The 13,025-nt window shown below is 43.1% G+C and overlaps 1 protein-coding gene across 3 annotated transcripts in view; it reads right to left on the reverse strand.

The window, feature by feature from the left end:
* Positions 1 to 13,025, reverse strand: part of LOC311235935 (ral guanine nucleotide dissociation stimulator-like) — a 32,721-nt gene that overhangs the window by 6,086 nt on the left and 13,610 nt on the right. For all 3 annotated transcript variants that reach the window (XR_014620182.1, XM_084323465.1, XM_084323464.1), the window contains exons 7-15: positions 12,360 to 12,463; positions 12,104 to 12,188; positions 7,359 to 7,436; positions 4,616 to 4,702; positions 4,476 to 4,508; positions 4,206 to 4,327; positions 3,983 to 4,078; positions 3,279 to 3,513; positions 2,201 to 2,275 (exon numbers count right to left, since the gene is read on the reverse strand). Coding sequence is in view for 2 of the 3 variants with exons in the window: in XM_084323465.1 (XP_084179591.1) it covers positions 2,201 to 2,275; positions 3,279 to 3,513; positions 3,983 to 4,078; positions 4,206 to 4,327; positions 4,476 to 4,508; positions 4,616 to 4,702; positions 7,359 to 7,436; positions 12,104 to 12,188; positions 12,360 to 12,463 (915 nt within the window). In the remaining variant the exon portion in view is untranslated. The remainder of the gene's footprint in view (positions 1 to 2,200; positions 2,276 to 3,278; positions 3,514 to 3,982; positions 4,079 to 4,205; positions 4,328 to 4,475; positions 4,509 to 4,615; positions 4,703 to 7,358; positions 7,437 to 12,103; positions 12,189 to 12,359; positions 12,464 to 13,025) is intronic.

The following is a 13,025-nucleotide window of genomic DNA, read 5'->3' on the forward strand; positions in this document are numbered from 1 at the left end:
ATACTTCATTCCAGAGGGAAATTTGGCACTACAAATCACTCACGGTAAACATTTAGGTAGACAAAACCAAAAGTCACGAATAAGAATAAAAATAAGCCTAAGAATAAAATACGGGATATAAATGTCCTATGTTACATTCTAATATAAAATATACAGTACAAATATACAGAAATATACAGCAAGTGTAAAATTGTACTATGTCGGTTTAAAAGTAAAAGTCCAGGGCCCTCATTTAGCAATAATGCGTAGAAAGTGTTCTATTTTTGTTCATCATCATCATTAGGTGGCTTCTTCGTTCCGAAGGTTGCCTATCACTCTCCAACCCATTCTGTCCCCACTTCTTGTCTCCAACTCCGTGACTCCGCCTCTCACTCCGCTCCAATCACAGACGTCGTCTACCCAGCCTCTTCTTGGTCTTCCACTTCCTCTCTTTCCATCTCTTGTTCCTAAGCATGGAATTTAGAATGTCTCTACACAGAAAAATCGGGATTTATCCAACGTGCGTACACAGGTCCTACGCACACCTGCAAGTACTCCGTGTTGATAAATGCCACTTGTTCTATGCTCCGTGCTCGTGCACGATCTTAAGTATTTGCATACAGAATCGCCTCTAACTATATATGGTCATGAAACACCCCCATGGAATGTAGAATAATGGACTAAGCGGACTTGAAACTTCACTGAGAGCGAGACCAACACATTGAAGCTAGAAAGCATTTCGTTGTGACCAATCTTATTTGGAAACATGACACAAAATAATAGTATTACGCTTTTTATTTTAAACAATATTTAATAAAGTTTGGACTTTGGAGGTGGGTGTTCTGCCGCTGCGTCGGCCCCCGCCCGCCCCCCCCCCCCCCCCCCCCCGTGCCAAACAAGCAGGCCAACTGCGCTCTAAAGGGCTCTTGTTTGCGTGTGAGCCTGTTATTATTGCACTCCTGTTGGGTCGTTCGTTGGGTTGGTCAGAGACATTAACTATGGCTTCAGTGGATAACCCCGATCACCTGCATTTAAGCAATATTTTAATTACAGATACCCCAGTAATAACATTACAATTTAATTCAATACAATGCGTGCCTTCCTCCCGGTCACCAGCAACGACATGTATCAGGCAAATGCGCATCGCAACATTGACTGAGTGGAAACCCTTTCTATTCACATAACTGAATTTGTGATGGAGCTTTGACAGCTACATGGGTGGTACAGTAACAGTCTATTGCTCGATCCATCTCCAATATCACGATGGACCGTGCCGGTGGCCAAAGACCCGAGGGTGGAGCGGACTTGAATGTGCACGGGGATGGCATTTGTGAGTTTGGCAATTTGAGACTCCAATTTGGGTCCCAAATTGCGGTACAAATCAAGGAGAATGTGTCTCGGGTAGCGGACTCTAGTTAATATTATGTTCTCTCAGCAATTAGACTGCTCCTCATTCATTCATTCATCCCCATCTGCTATCTCTGAAAACAGTTCACCGCGGAGCGCAGTCAGTGCACCCCGTAGTATTCCGATAACGCTATATATAAACCATGCTGCATTCATTCGGAAAGAAAGACTTATTCCAAATGCTATTTATAGGGTTCGACAATAATTACACTACTGTCGCTATTTTACAATTAACTATAATGAATTACGGATCATATGAACACGTCAGTGTTGAAACTAATGCATGAAAGTCTGTCTCATGGTGCGTGCAGTCTTCACATTCTACCGCTTGGTGACATATACGCACGGTCTGAGCCGTGCGTAGATATACGCACAATCTCAAGCACACGTTCATTTCCCCACACTTTGCTTAGAAATGATCGTACGCACGGTTTACGCACATATCTGTGCGTACGCACCATTGATAAATGAGGGCCCAGGAAGATTGTACTGTCACCCTGTGCTCAGTGATGCAGTGAGGCACAGTGATGCATTATAGTATAAGTCTGATGGCTGTCAGAATGAAGGACTTCCTGTGCCGTTCAGTGCTACATCTTGGTAGTAGAACAGGAGGACAGAGGAGAAACATCTATCCCAACCATAACACTTACAGAAGATTGATATTTGATTTGCTGCTGCTGCAACTGACTGTACATACTTGTTACTAGTGTAGAATGGGAACATGTATGTTTCTTATACAATGAAAGTACTGCATCACCCGAGTACATGCCCAGGAACAGTTTGGGCCAAACAGAGAGAAATAATAATAACTTACTGCACAAGTAGTGTCCGTCACATGGCCTTCTCTCCCCAGAGCAGAGACTGAATGTTTTACTGAAGGTGTAGAGGTCTATAATGAGAATAGAATAGACAGAATGTTTACTGAAGGTGTAGAGGTCTATAATGAGAATAGAATAGACAGAATGTTTACTGAAGGTGTAGAGGTCTATAATGAGAATAGAATAGACAGAATGTTTACTGAAGGTGTAGAGGTCTATAATGAGAATACACTGAATGTTTTACTGAAGGTGTAGAGGTCTATAATGAGAATATACTGAATGTTTTACTGAAGATGTAGAGGTCTATAATGAGAATATACTGAATGTTTTACTGAAGGTAGAGGTCTATAATGAGAATACACTGAATGTTTTACTGAAGGTGTAGATGTCTATAATGAGAATACACTGAATGTTTTACTGAAGGTGTAGAGGTCTATAATGAGAATACACTGAATGTTTTACTGAAGGTGTAGAGGTCTATAATGAGAATACACTGAATGTTTTACTGAAGGTGTAGAGGTCTATAATGAGAATACACTGAATGTTTTACTGAAGGTGTAGAGGTCTATAATGAGAATAGGAAGGACCGGAAGTTAGTATCAGTGATGTCATTCTGGTGCTCCTGGTCTACCCCACAATGCAATACAACGCAGTTTCTGGATTGGTTAGCTACTAGCAAATATACTGCAGCAAGGAAACTAAACACTTCAAATATCTACTGGTGGTAGCCAACGTTAGTTCTAATACTAGTTGTAATTCTGCTACTATGATGTAGCCATTGTTTAAAAAAATAAAATTACGTGTATGAATGATATTGTATACTGTGGTCTGCAGATCCACTTACCTTGAATTGCCCCTTGAGGAATGAATACAATATTTGCAACTGAACTGAATTAACACTTTGTAACATACTTTGTGTCTAACATTAGGTCTAATGTTTAGTAGTTAATAGCTGACTAACGGGAAAAGCAGATGTGTTTTTTTTGCACCAGGATTGAATGACGTCCAACGCGCGGTGAAAGTAAAGACAGACAAACGGAGCTCATAGCGCTAAAGCCTCGCCCTCTTCCTCACCTTCCTCTCTTGTCCCTCTGGTGAGTCGGACAGGAAGCTGGCATTGACAACGTCCTCCAGGTCCGAACCACTGGAGCTGACTGAGGTGACGCTGAGGGCATCGCCGCTGTCACCCCTGTCACCCCTGTCACCCCTGTCACCCCCGCCCCCTTGGTACGGTCTGTAGTGGGAGTGGTCAAAGGACTTGGAATGAGAGCCTGCCGCGCCGCCAGAGCCGGCTTCAGTCAACTGGCGACTGGAGATGGAGAAATATAGGGAAGAGGAAACACAGGAGACTGTATGAGGAGAAGTAGGTCACATATCCATCATCATACTAAATATCTACAAAGTCCCATTGTATTTTCTAAAATGAAATAATACAGGCCTGTTGAGGAATGTTTGCAGAGTCATTACCAATGGAGTGTTGTGATGTAGCAAGACTGATGACAAGAGACAGCCTTATTTATATGCAGTGGTGGAGTGCTCAAATTATGGTTTAAAACGTGGGGGAAAGCTTAATGTTACACCACTCAAATTTGTCAATAACCTATTCAGTTACCAGTTAATCTAATGCAGCCATCGTCTTTTTCGAGCACAAGCGACTGATGGAAATGCTGGAATTCCAAACATTCTGCGACAGGCCTCCATTTTGTCATCTCAACCCCCCGGCTGTGCAGTAACCAAGAGAGCAGCGCAAGGTCTGTAGTAATGACACAGGCACTCACTCGCTCCAGCGTTTCATGATGCCCCCATTCTTTTTGGCTCTGAGCGTGTTGCTGGCCGACTCCGACAAAGGCTCGATCTCACAGGACAGATTGTAGCTGTAGGGAAACAACACCAACTCAATACCTTCTCTCGTCCACATTCCACTTGATCCTGAACTGAAAGTGAAGACATTTTGAGTTAAAGAAAATAATAGAGGGAAATTAAGTGACATGAATGACTGACCTCTCTGCTTCGCTCAGCTTCTCCACCCCTGAGAACCAGTCTCTGAAGTGGCTGTCCTGGGTGAAGCTGTAGTTGTTGGATGCCAGCTGGAGAAGCTTGATCTGAGCGATCACCTCAAACTCCTGCACATAGTGCGAAGCGTGGGAGAATTAAATGGGAAAAGAAAGATAGAAATACAATTAGAGTCCACACAACATTTGGATAGAGATTATGTTTTCGGTTTAAAGATCATTGAGGAGATTAAACACAAATGAGTACTAATCAATTCACCTTTCTTCTCTTCTCGAAGTTGATCAAGCCTCCCTGTTAATCAAAATAATCAACGGTGAGCAACAGATGCAAAAGCTGTTGAAGGTAAGCAATAACTGAATATAACAACATATCACAAGGTCTTTGCACAAACGTCTGACCTCGGTGTAATCCTTCATAGCGGTGTCCATCATGACCAGGTCAGTAAGGAAGGTCCCTAGGTAAGGAATGGTGCCCTGCATGACTCCCTGAAAGAACGAGGATGAAAGGACAACGCTTACACTCTGCAGTGACTTAACTTGCCACTAAATGGCACTATCAATAAAAAACATTATAATGCACTGGACTATAATGAGGGCAATATCCTGTAGGGATGAAAGGCAAATTCAGAATAGACCTCGCATGCATGTTATAATTTTTCTGCCCAAAATAAGGGGAGGGCAGCTCATTCTGCAAGGTAAAATTAATGGGTTATTAAACTAGCTTTGTCTGGTTCTTTATCTTATCTTGAACATGGTCTAATATCGATTTGTCTCTGTTAAATTTCAAAGTGGCAGTTTAAGAAAAAAAGAAGAATCACAAGCCAAAATAGCTTAGCATTCCAGCCCAGGTCACTCAACGTCACCAGCTCGGGTGCATCCTAGTAGTGGGGTCGTACCAAAACATCAGGTCATTTAGTGTCAAATTAGGCTGATTAGCTAAACATATAATCCTCCTGTAAAACATCACTTTACCTTTCAACCCAAATACAGTATAAAGTTTATAATAATAATATAATAATTCATTTATTTTGTATAGCGCTTTTCAAAGACCCAAAGTCACTGACAATAGGCAAAAAAGAACCACAGGGAAACGGAGAACAATAAGAATACACAGGAGTCAGTAGGGGAGACAGTCGGGAAGAGAGTAAGGGAAAACCAAGGGGGAGAGGAGAGAATCTCTCTCTCTCTCTCTCTCTCTCTCTCTCTCTCTCTCTCTCTCTCTCTCTCTCTCTCTCTCTCTCTCTCTCTCTCTCTCTCTCTCTCTCTCTCTCTCTCTCTCTCTCTCTCTCTCTCTCTCTCTCTCTCTCTCTCTCTCTCTCTCTCTCTCTCTCTCTCTCTCTCTCTCTCTCTCTCTCTCTCTCTCTCTCTCTCTCTCTCTCTCTGGGGAGGGGGAAAGAGGTGTGGCCGGAGAGGGAGATAAATTGATGTCTGTCAGTGAGATAGGAGGAAAACCAGTCAAGTGCTGTGCCCTCAACACCCAGTTGGTGCAGCCTTTGGAGGAGGATGGAGTGACACACTGTGTCAAAGGCTGCACTAAGATCTAGTAGGATCAGGATGTTGAGGGCACCAGCATCAGCGGAGATGATGTTGTTGATTACTTTGACCAGTGCAGTTTCAGTGCTGTGAGCAGGACGGAAGCCAGATTGAAGGGGTTCGTAGAGGGTGTTGGACTGGAGATGGGAGTGGAGTTGGGAGGCAGCAATGCGTTCAAGTGTTTGAGAAGAAAGAGAGATTGGATATGGGGCGGTAGTTGGAGAGGTTGGATGGGTCGAGGGTGGGTTTTTTGAGGACAGGGGTGACGGCGGCAAGCTTATAGAGGGAGGGGACGTGGCCTAGGGATAGTGACTGGTTGAAGAGGGCGGTGAGGTGGGGGATGAGAGCAGGGAGGCAGGCCTTGGTGAGAGTAGTGGGGAGGGGGTCAAGGGAGCAGGTAGTGGACTTGGAGGTGGTCATGAGGTCCGTGATGAAGGAGGAGTCGACTGGGGCGAAGGCAGTAAAAGGGGTGGGAGGGATGGAGTCAGCTTGGGGGAAAGTGATAGTGGGGAGGGGGGGGCTGAGGGGGCGATGCGGGCGGTCAGTGAGCTGTTGATTTGAGATATTTTGTTATTGAAGGAGGAGAAACGAGTTGGGTAGCATGTTTTTCCATTTGTCAAAAACCAGGGTCGATGCGCAAAGTATTTAAGCTGAGTTATTCACATTCTGAGCCTTGTTGGTCAAATGTTGCTCATAGCAGTTAGTATCGAAGACGGTAATTTTACACGCTAAAACTCACCCCAGTCTCCGCGCGCCGTTGGGCGATCATCGTAGAGTAGAAATTTTATCATTATGGGATGTAGATTTACCCGGTCCATTTCCAGCTTGTATAATGGTATATACGTCCAAATCATGTTGTTTATCGAGTTATTGGCAATCGATCGCTATGTATTGTGTCGAGATCGAGTCCCGGTAGCCAAACAGAGTGCCCGGAAGTAATACGGCCGACCAGCACAACCTCCATAGCACTTCCTGTTAAGCGATTGCGCCGATCGGCCACCAGATGGCGCTCCTGAACCGCCAGAGAGCTCAGTGGGTCCTCCTGGTGGATCTCAGGCCAGCGGAGGGGAAATATGAATCCGATCCCAGATTTTTGAAATATTGATATTAAAGACGCTGTAAAGCGTCCTCGGCAACTTGAGCATGGCCGGGAATGACGCTTTTAAGCGTTTTCCGGCAGTCAAAGTGTTAAAAGTTAGTGACATTCTGAGCCAGAATCAAACCGGGAACCTTCTGATTACCACTGGTAACCTGCTGAGCCACTGTTGCTGCTATATGTCAATGCTTCACATAAAAATGCAGTCCACAGTGCAGTAGGTTTCAGCAAAGTATGTTGTACAGACTTGTACCAGGCATCAATGACTTTCATTAGTCATGTGTATCCAGTATGAAGAACAACATGGATTGTGCTGAGAAAGGACTCTCTATAACATCATCATTAGTAATTAGGAAATAGAGCTAGGGGTCAAAAATTCTCAACTTACCCCTTAATGGGATTTGTCAAGTTTTTATTCCGTAACAACTTCAAGATGTGACAATCATGATGACCCCATTTCACTTCAGTTCAATCAAAAGGAAGAACCGTTGTTACTTTGTATTTTGAACTCACCAGCTCCCTCTGCTGTTGGTGCCTCCTCTGTGCTCGTTTGGGGTTGATCTCCAAAGTGGCAAATTTTGATGTGCCCTCCTGTAGAGCAAGACAGCAAACGATAAATATGCAGTTTATTTATAATAAAACACAAGATACTTGTGCCCTAATGATGAGGATAAGCACTCAATGAAGAAACCCACTCCCATTACCAAAATAAAGTCGGCCTATAAATACTTACTATGGAATTACACACTACAACTGTATTATGTGGTCCATAATGGCCCCCAAACACTTGAGTAAATTAAATATACGCCTTTATTCCCTGTGTTCTTGTAATGAGAGACAGCATTATATTCAAGTATGTACAACATGTAGGCAATATGTGTATATAATGACCATAATTGCTGCGGTCGTGTGGAGGACAACTGAACTGGCTGAAGATTTCATCCGACAACAACACAATGTTTGTATTAGTTTCAATGTAAATAAATAGGGACATAAAATGGTTCTTGTTCTAATTACATCTTGGAGGAAGGGAAACAAAACGCTCTGTATTCAAGCTGAATTCCTTTGAATGATGCAATACCAGAAAATGCTTATTTGCCCATGTGACTGGTGCTGGCAGATCTCTATGGCTCTGCCTGGCTTGCATAGATAGAATACACCACACAGCCCAATGCATGGGGGGGGGGGGGGGGGTCCTTTACAGCACCCTGCTTAATCTGGGCGGGGCTCTTATCTACATCGAACAAGAGCCTCGGACTCTTGACGTCAGCTGGGATTCCCTCAGAGCGTGCCCTGAGGCGCTCCCTGCGCCTTTACCGTACAGTACGCAGACAAGTACGTCAGCAAACAGGCCAGTGTCATAAAGGGGACTATTAATATATTTTAATCGTAGGTAAGGGATGAACCGCACCCTCTGAAACTCAACATAGAGAGTACGTCTGCAATTAGATAGCGACGTTATGTGAAAATAAGGACAGGTTATATGTTTTCGAGGGCAGGAACGTGTTAAAGGTAAGAATAGCCACAGGTATATGTGACCTTGAATTAGCATAGGTTCCCTGTGGACCCCGTCAAAGAGAATCTGATTTCGCCCTTTAGTCTTGATAGAAGCACAGGGCCCGCTTCATATCTGAACAGCTAAGATATCCATGACTACTAGGGGTGGAACGGTTCACAAAATACACGGTTCGGTTCGTATCGTGGTTTTGTGCTCACGGTTTTCGGTTCGGTTCGATATACATGTTTTTTATTTTATTTTTTTAAATGTAACACAAAAAAAAGAAAAAAAGTTTACAGCGGTTTGCCTTAAATAATGTTTGGCACACAAAGACCGAACTGACTGAAAAATATAGGCTACATTTGTCAAAGTATTAACTTAGTGCAAACAAACAAAATAATTAAACCTTTCTATTTTTGTGGCCACATTATAGACAAAGACCATCAACATAAAGTATGCATATGCTCAACCAGCACTAGACTTTCCTTTCTTTAAAATTAACACAAAAAAACAATGTCAACAATGTTTAAATTCCCCGATTGTCAGTTCTTAACACTTTGAGTGCCAGCCACGGCATAATTCGTTAGTTCATGCCAACCGTTGAGTGCCAGCCGACGAGATATCTCGTTTTTAATCGTTATTTTTTTTATCACCGATTTCCATTCATATTTCATCAATCTAGCCTCACGTTACCAGTGGGGATCTGTCTGAACTCGAATTGGGGAAATACCGCCCCCTATCGTCTCCCGGATGGTAATGCACGCATTGGAATGGACTCAATGAAAATGGATGAGAAAAGAAAAATCCGGAATCCACATTTTACTTCTCAGGCAAGTAACCCGAGCCGATCGGACTCATTGTGGTCCCTCAGAACAGCGTGGAATATATATTTCCAGTACCCAGCGTTGGATCAATAAACGCGATCGATATTTGGAATGGCGATCAGGAATTGGAATAATCTTTTTGGAGAACATCTGATCTGAGGTAAGGAATCTATTTTACCAGTATTGGGATAATCAGAGCTATTTTCACCTATATATCAGCGTGTGCCATATGTGGGTATGTGTGTGTGTGTGTGTGTGTGTGTGTGTGTGTGTGTGTGTGTGTGTGTGTGTGTGTGTGTGTGTGCGATCAGGAAATAAGAGAATCGATTTTTCAGCCCGCTTCTATAGCGTGCATAAGTACACATAATACTATCGATAATCTAGCGTTTATTTGAAAACGATTCATTTTTTCAAAATAGTATAAAACGGAAATGAACCGATTAAAAAACAATCCGTTTCGACAATGTTGACTGCAAACAAATCATTGATAAGCGACGGCCATATTAGACACATAGCCATAATTTAAGATATAGTTTATGCGTTCGCAAATATGAGAGCTCTATCATTGAAGTGGGTGGCGGCATTCAACGGGGTAAATAGGAAACAGAGGCCGGCACTGAAAGTGTTAATGGAAAGATTAGTTTTCCGCTAGAAATTAAAGTGCAGTATTTGAAATACAATGAAAGGAATATGGCTGGATTTCTTATCAAAAGGAAAAGTGTCACTGTGTTATTTAAAATAAATAAACAAAAAACAAATTAGAAGGCCATCAATATCAAATGCAGCATAAATCAAACTAACACACACACACACACTGTAGGCCTACTGTTTCAAAACAACACTACTCTGTTCATTCTATTTTTAAAATATGTACATTGTCTGTACATTTATTTAGACTAACATTATTTAAATATTGAGTGCAAGTTGTGCAACACAGTAATTGTGAAACGGTGGTGGATTCATGTAATTCACACACGGAAGTTCGGAACCGTCTATGGGTTGGGCGTCCGCACTGACCATTTAGCGTGTGGTACCTTCGTTCTCGACTCTTACCTACAGTGGAGGTTGAGTGGAGTGGAATCAAGTTGATACCATGCAGTGGGAAAGCGGCAATAGTCCCGGTTGGAGTTAGTAAACACAATGTTAGCCTTCTTGGATGTTGAATAAACGTCATTGTCTTTCGACACCCCGCCTCAGACTCCCATTTTATCCTCTGCTAGCTACGGTAACATTTCATTGATGTCTGTTAATGATTTCACTGGCTGTATTGGAGCTAGCGGGCTACCAACGTGCGTTGTACTTGTAGAGTCACAAACCGTGCTAACGTTATGGCAAGTTGTAGGCCTATGTAATGTTAATGCCAAATGTTTTAATGTCATAATGAAGATTGATTTATATTGCGCTTGCCATTTCCACACACTTTCTATGAACTGACAGCACCTGCTACTGCAGCCGGCGCTTCAAGACAAACCGAACAATAGCCACACTCGCCGAACCGTGGAGGTTGTGCCGAACGGTGTACGGTTCGAATGCATACCGTTCCACCCCTAATGACTACTGGTCTAAACTGCTGCTGGTAACCTACTCTTTCATCACCGCCATGAAAGTCCCTGCTCACTGGACAAATAATCTCCTAAATAAGGGACAACAATCAACTAGTCTCATGGTAGCTATACCTTCTCGCCAGCAGATTGAGAGACTCAATCTAGTAAGCGTTGTACAACCACCAAGGACACGCTGAGTGATAACTACGTCTCTCTGGCTGTTGCTGGCCAGACCCTGCTGTAGCTGTGCTGCTGAGGTTGATATGAGGACACACAGCGATAGTCTGGGTCACCAAGCCATGTTTCCTGTCATCTGTATCGTTAGCAGAAAACATGACTGCATCCTAGGGGTGGACGGTATGGTCTAAAATTTATATCACGGTGTAATTTGAAGCATAGACGGTAACGGTATATATCACGGTATCAGTGTTTCTGTTAGAATAATTTTTTTTGCCTGATAGGCAGGCTATATAAAGAATGACATCCTCAAGGCATGTAGATTTATAATATTTTAACTTAAAACTAGGCTACTTTTGCGTATAAAGTCATTATATTCCAAATAAAATAAGTCCCGAGTCGAGACTCCTGCTCCCATTGCAAACAGCGGGGCTGGATTTTGCTAGAAGCATATGTAGCTGCAGAGCCGCAGAGCGAATTGAATTGAATAAGAATTGAGACAAAGGTGCCACTCATCCTCAGCTTTAAGAATTGACAATTGTGTCAACAAATTGACACATTTGTCAACAAATTGACACATGTGTCAACAAATTGACACACAAAATGGTGATGGGGGGGCGCTGTTTGACGGGCCTGTGACCAGACCTGAAAGAGCCCCTGGCTCTGCGGCTCTGCAGCTGCATGCTATTCGCAAATCCACTGCTGCAGCCGTCCTCCCGGCTCCCGCTGCTGCCGTCGTTATCATAACACTACACACATATCGTAATGTTTACAGCAAACTGTAGTTGATCACCAGGTATGTTTTATTAACGTAGAATAATTCATATAAGAAAAACGATAGGGACATCTCTTACCTTTCTCCACTGGTTAAAAATGCCAGGAACTGAAATTGAAACTTGCTGTGCGCCGCAGTGATATGTGTTTATTATGAAATGACAATTGCGTGTTGACACGCCCACTGCGTGAAGCCTCCTAAATAACTTTTTCCAGTTTGCACATATCTATTATCTATGACAAATTCGATCTATTTTTAGGGGCAAATGCGATTGAAATAGTCGCGCTGTGGTTACATGACGTCATTGCTATTTTAGAGCTGCTGTACCGGTTACACGGTATAGTCAAAATCCATACCGTAGAGCAAATTAATACCGTTTATACCGTATACCGTTTATACCGTCCACCCCTACTGCATCCTGTTGGAAAAGCTTGACCCACCTTGACCAGGAGCTCTCGGCTGAGAGAGTAGTTGTTGTCGTCGGAGAAGATCTCTGACAGCTCTCGGAAGGTGCGGAAATTCTCCCTGTTGACAGATAGAGGGCAACCGATAAGTCACAAACAAAAGAAGAAACCCTCATCCGTGTTTTGTATTGAATTTCCAGCTGTGGTTGGATACTAATTCTATATATTCTGTTCTATTCTACTGTACTATATTCTATCTTCTAGTGTGCTCTACCACTGCCTTCAGTCTCACCTGGACACTTCATCCCAGGTCCTCTTCAGGCGATGGATGGAGTTACACTGCAGAGCAGACAGGATGGCTCGCAGCGAGGAGAAGTTCTTAAGTATCCGACACTCCTGAACACAACAGACACAATAATGAAGAGCATTAAGGAAAGAGGAGGGCAATCATGAGAGGAAATTAATGGGAGGAGATGTCCTCAGGACCACCGATGAAGGCAACTGTCATATGTGTGTACCTGGAATTGTCAAATTATTATCACCAACCGACCAGTAGGAGTCGCTATTGCAACAACCAGGAACCCACCAGCTTCCCGCAAACAATTAGGACAATTATGTCCTTAGGGACGACTGACAAAGCCAAAGGTGTCACTGCTGGGAAGTGAACCTGGGTCTCTGCGGTGGTAGGCAAGGGCTTAGACCTGTACACCACCCAGTCGCCCCAGGAATGTGCATTTCTATATTGTAAATAAAATAGCCAAAACTAGCCAAATTGCTAGCCTAACTTAACATCTTTGGTTGTACATCACCATCAAAAGGTCAAATATGTCATAAATATGTGCCGGGAATGTAACAAATCCATTTAAAAGAAAGTGGGGCCATGGGGAATGCTGAATGGCATTCAGAGTTAAAATGGCAAACTTTTTTACTGGTAGATGACATTTTATGTCCCACTCCA

This window comes from Notolepis coatsorum (genome assembly GCF_963971535.1).
Source record: "Notolepis coatsorum genome assembly, chromosome: 1".
Lineage (NCBI taxonomy): Eukaryota > Metazoa > Chordata > Actinopteri > Aulopiformes > Paralepididae > Notolepis > Notolepis coatsorum.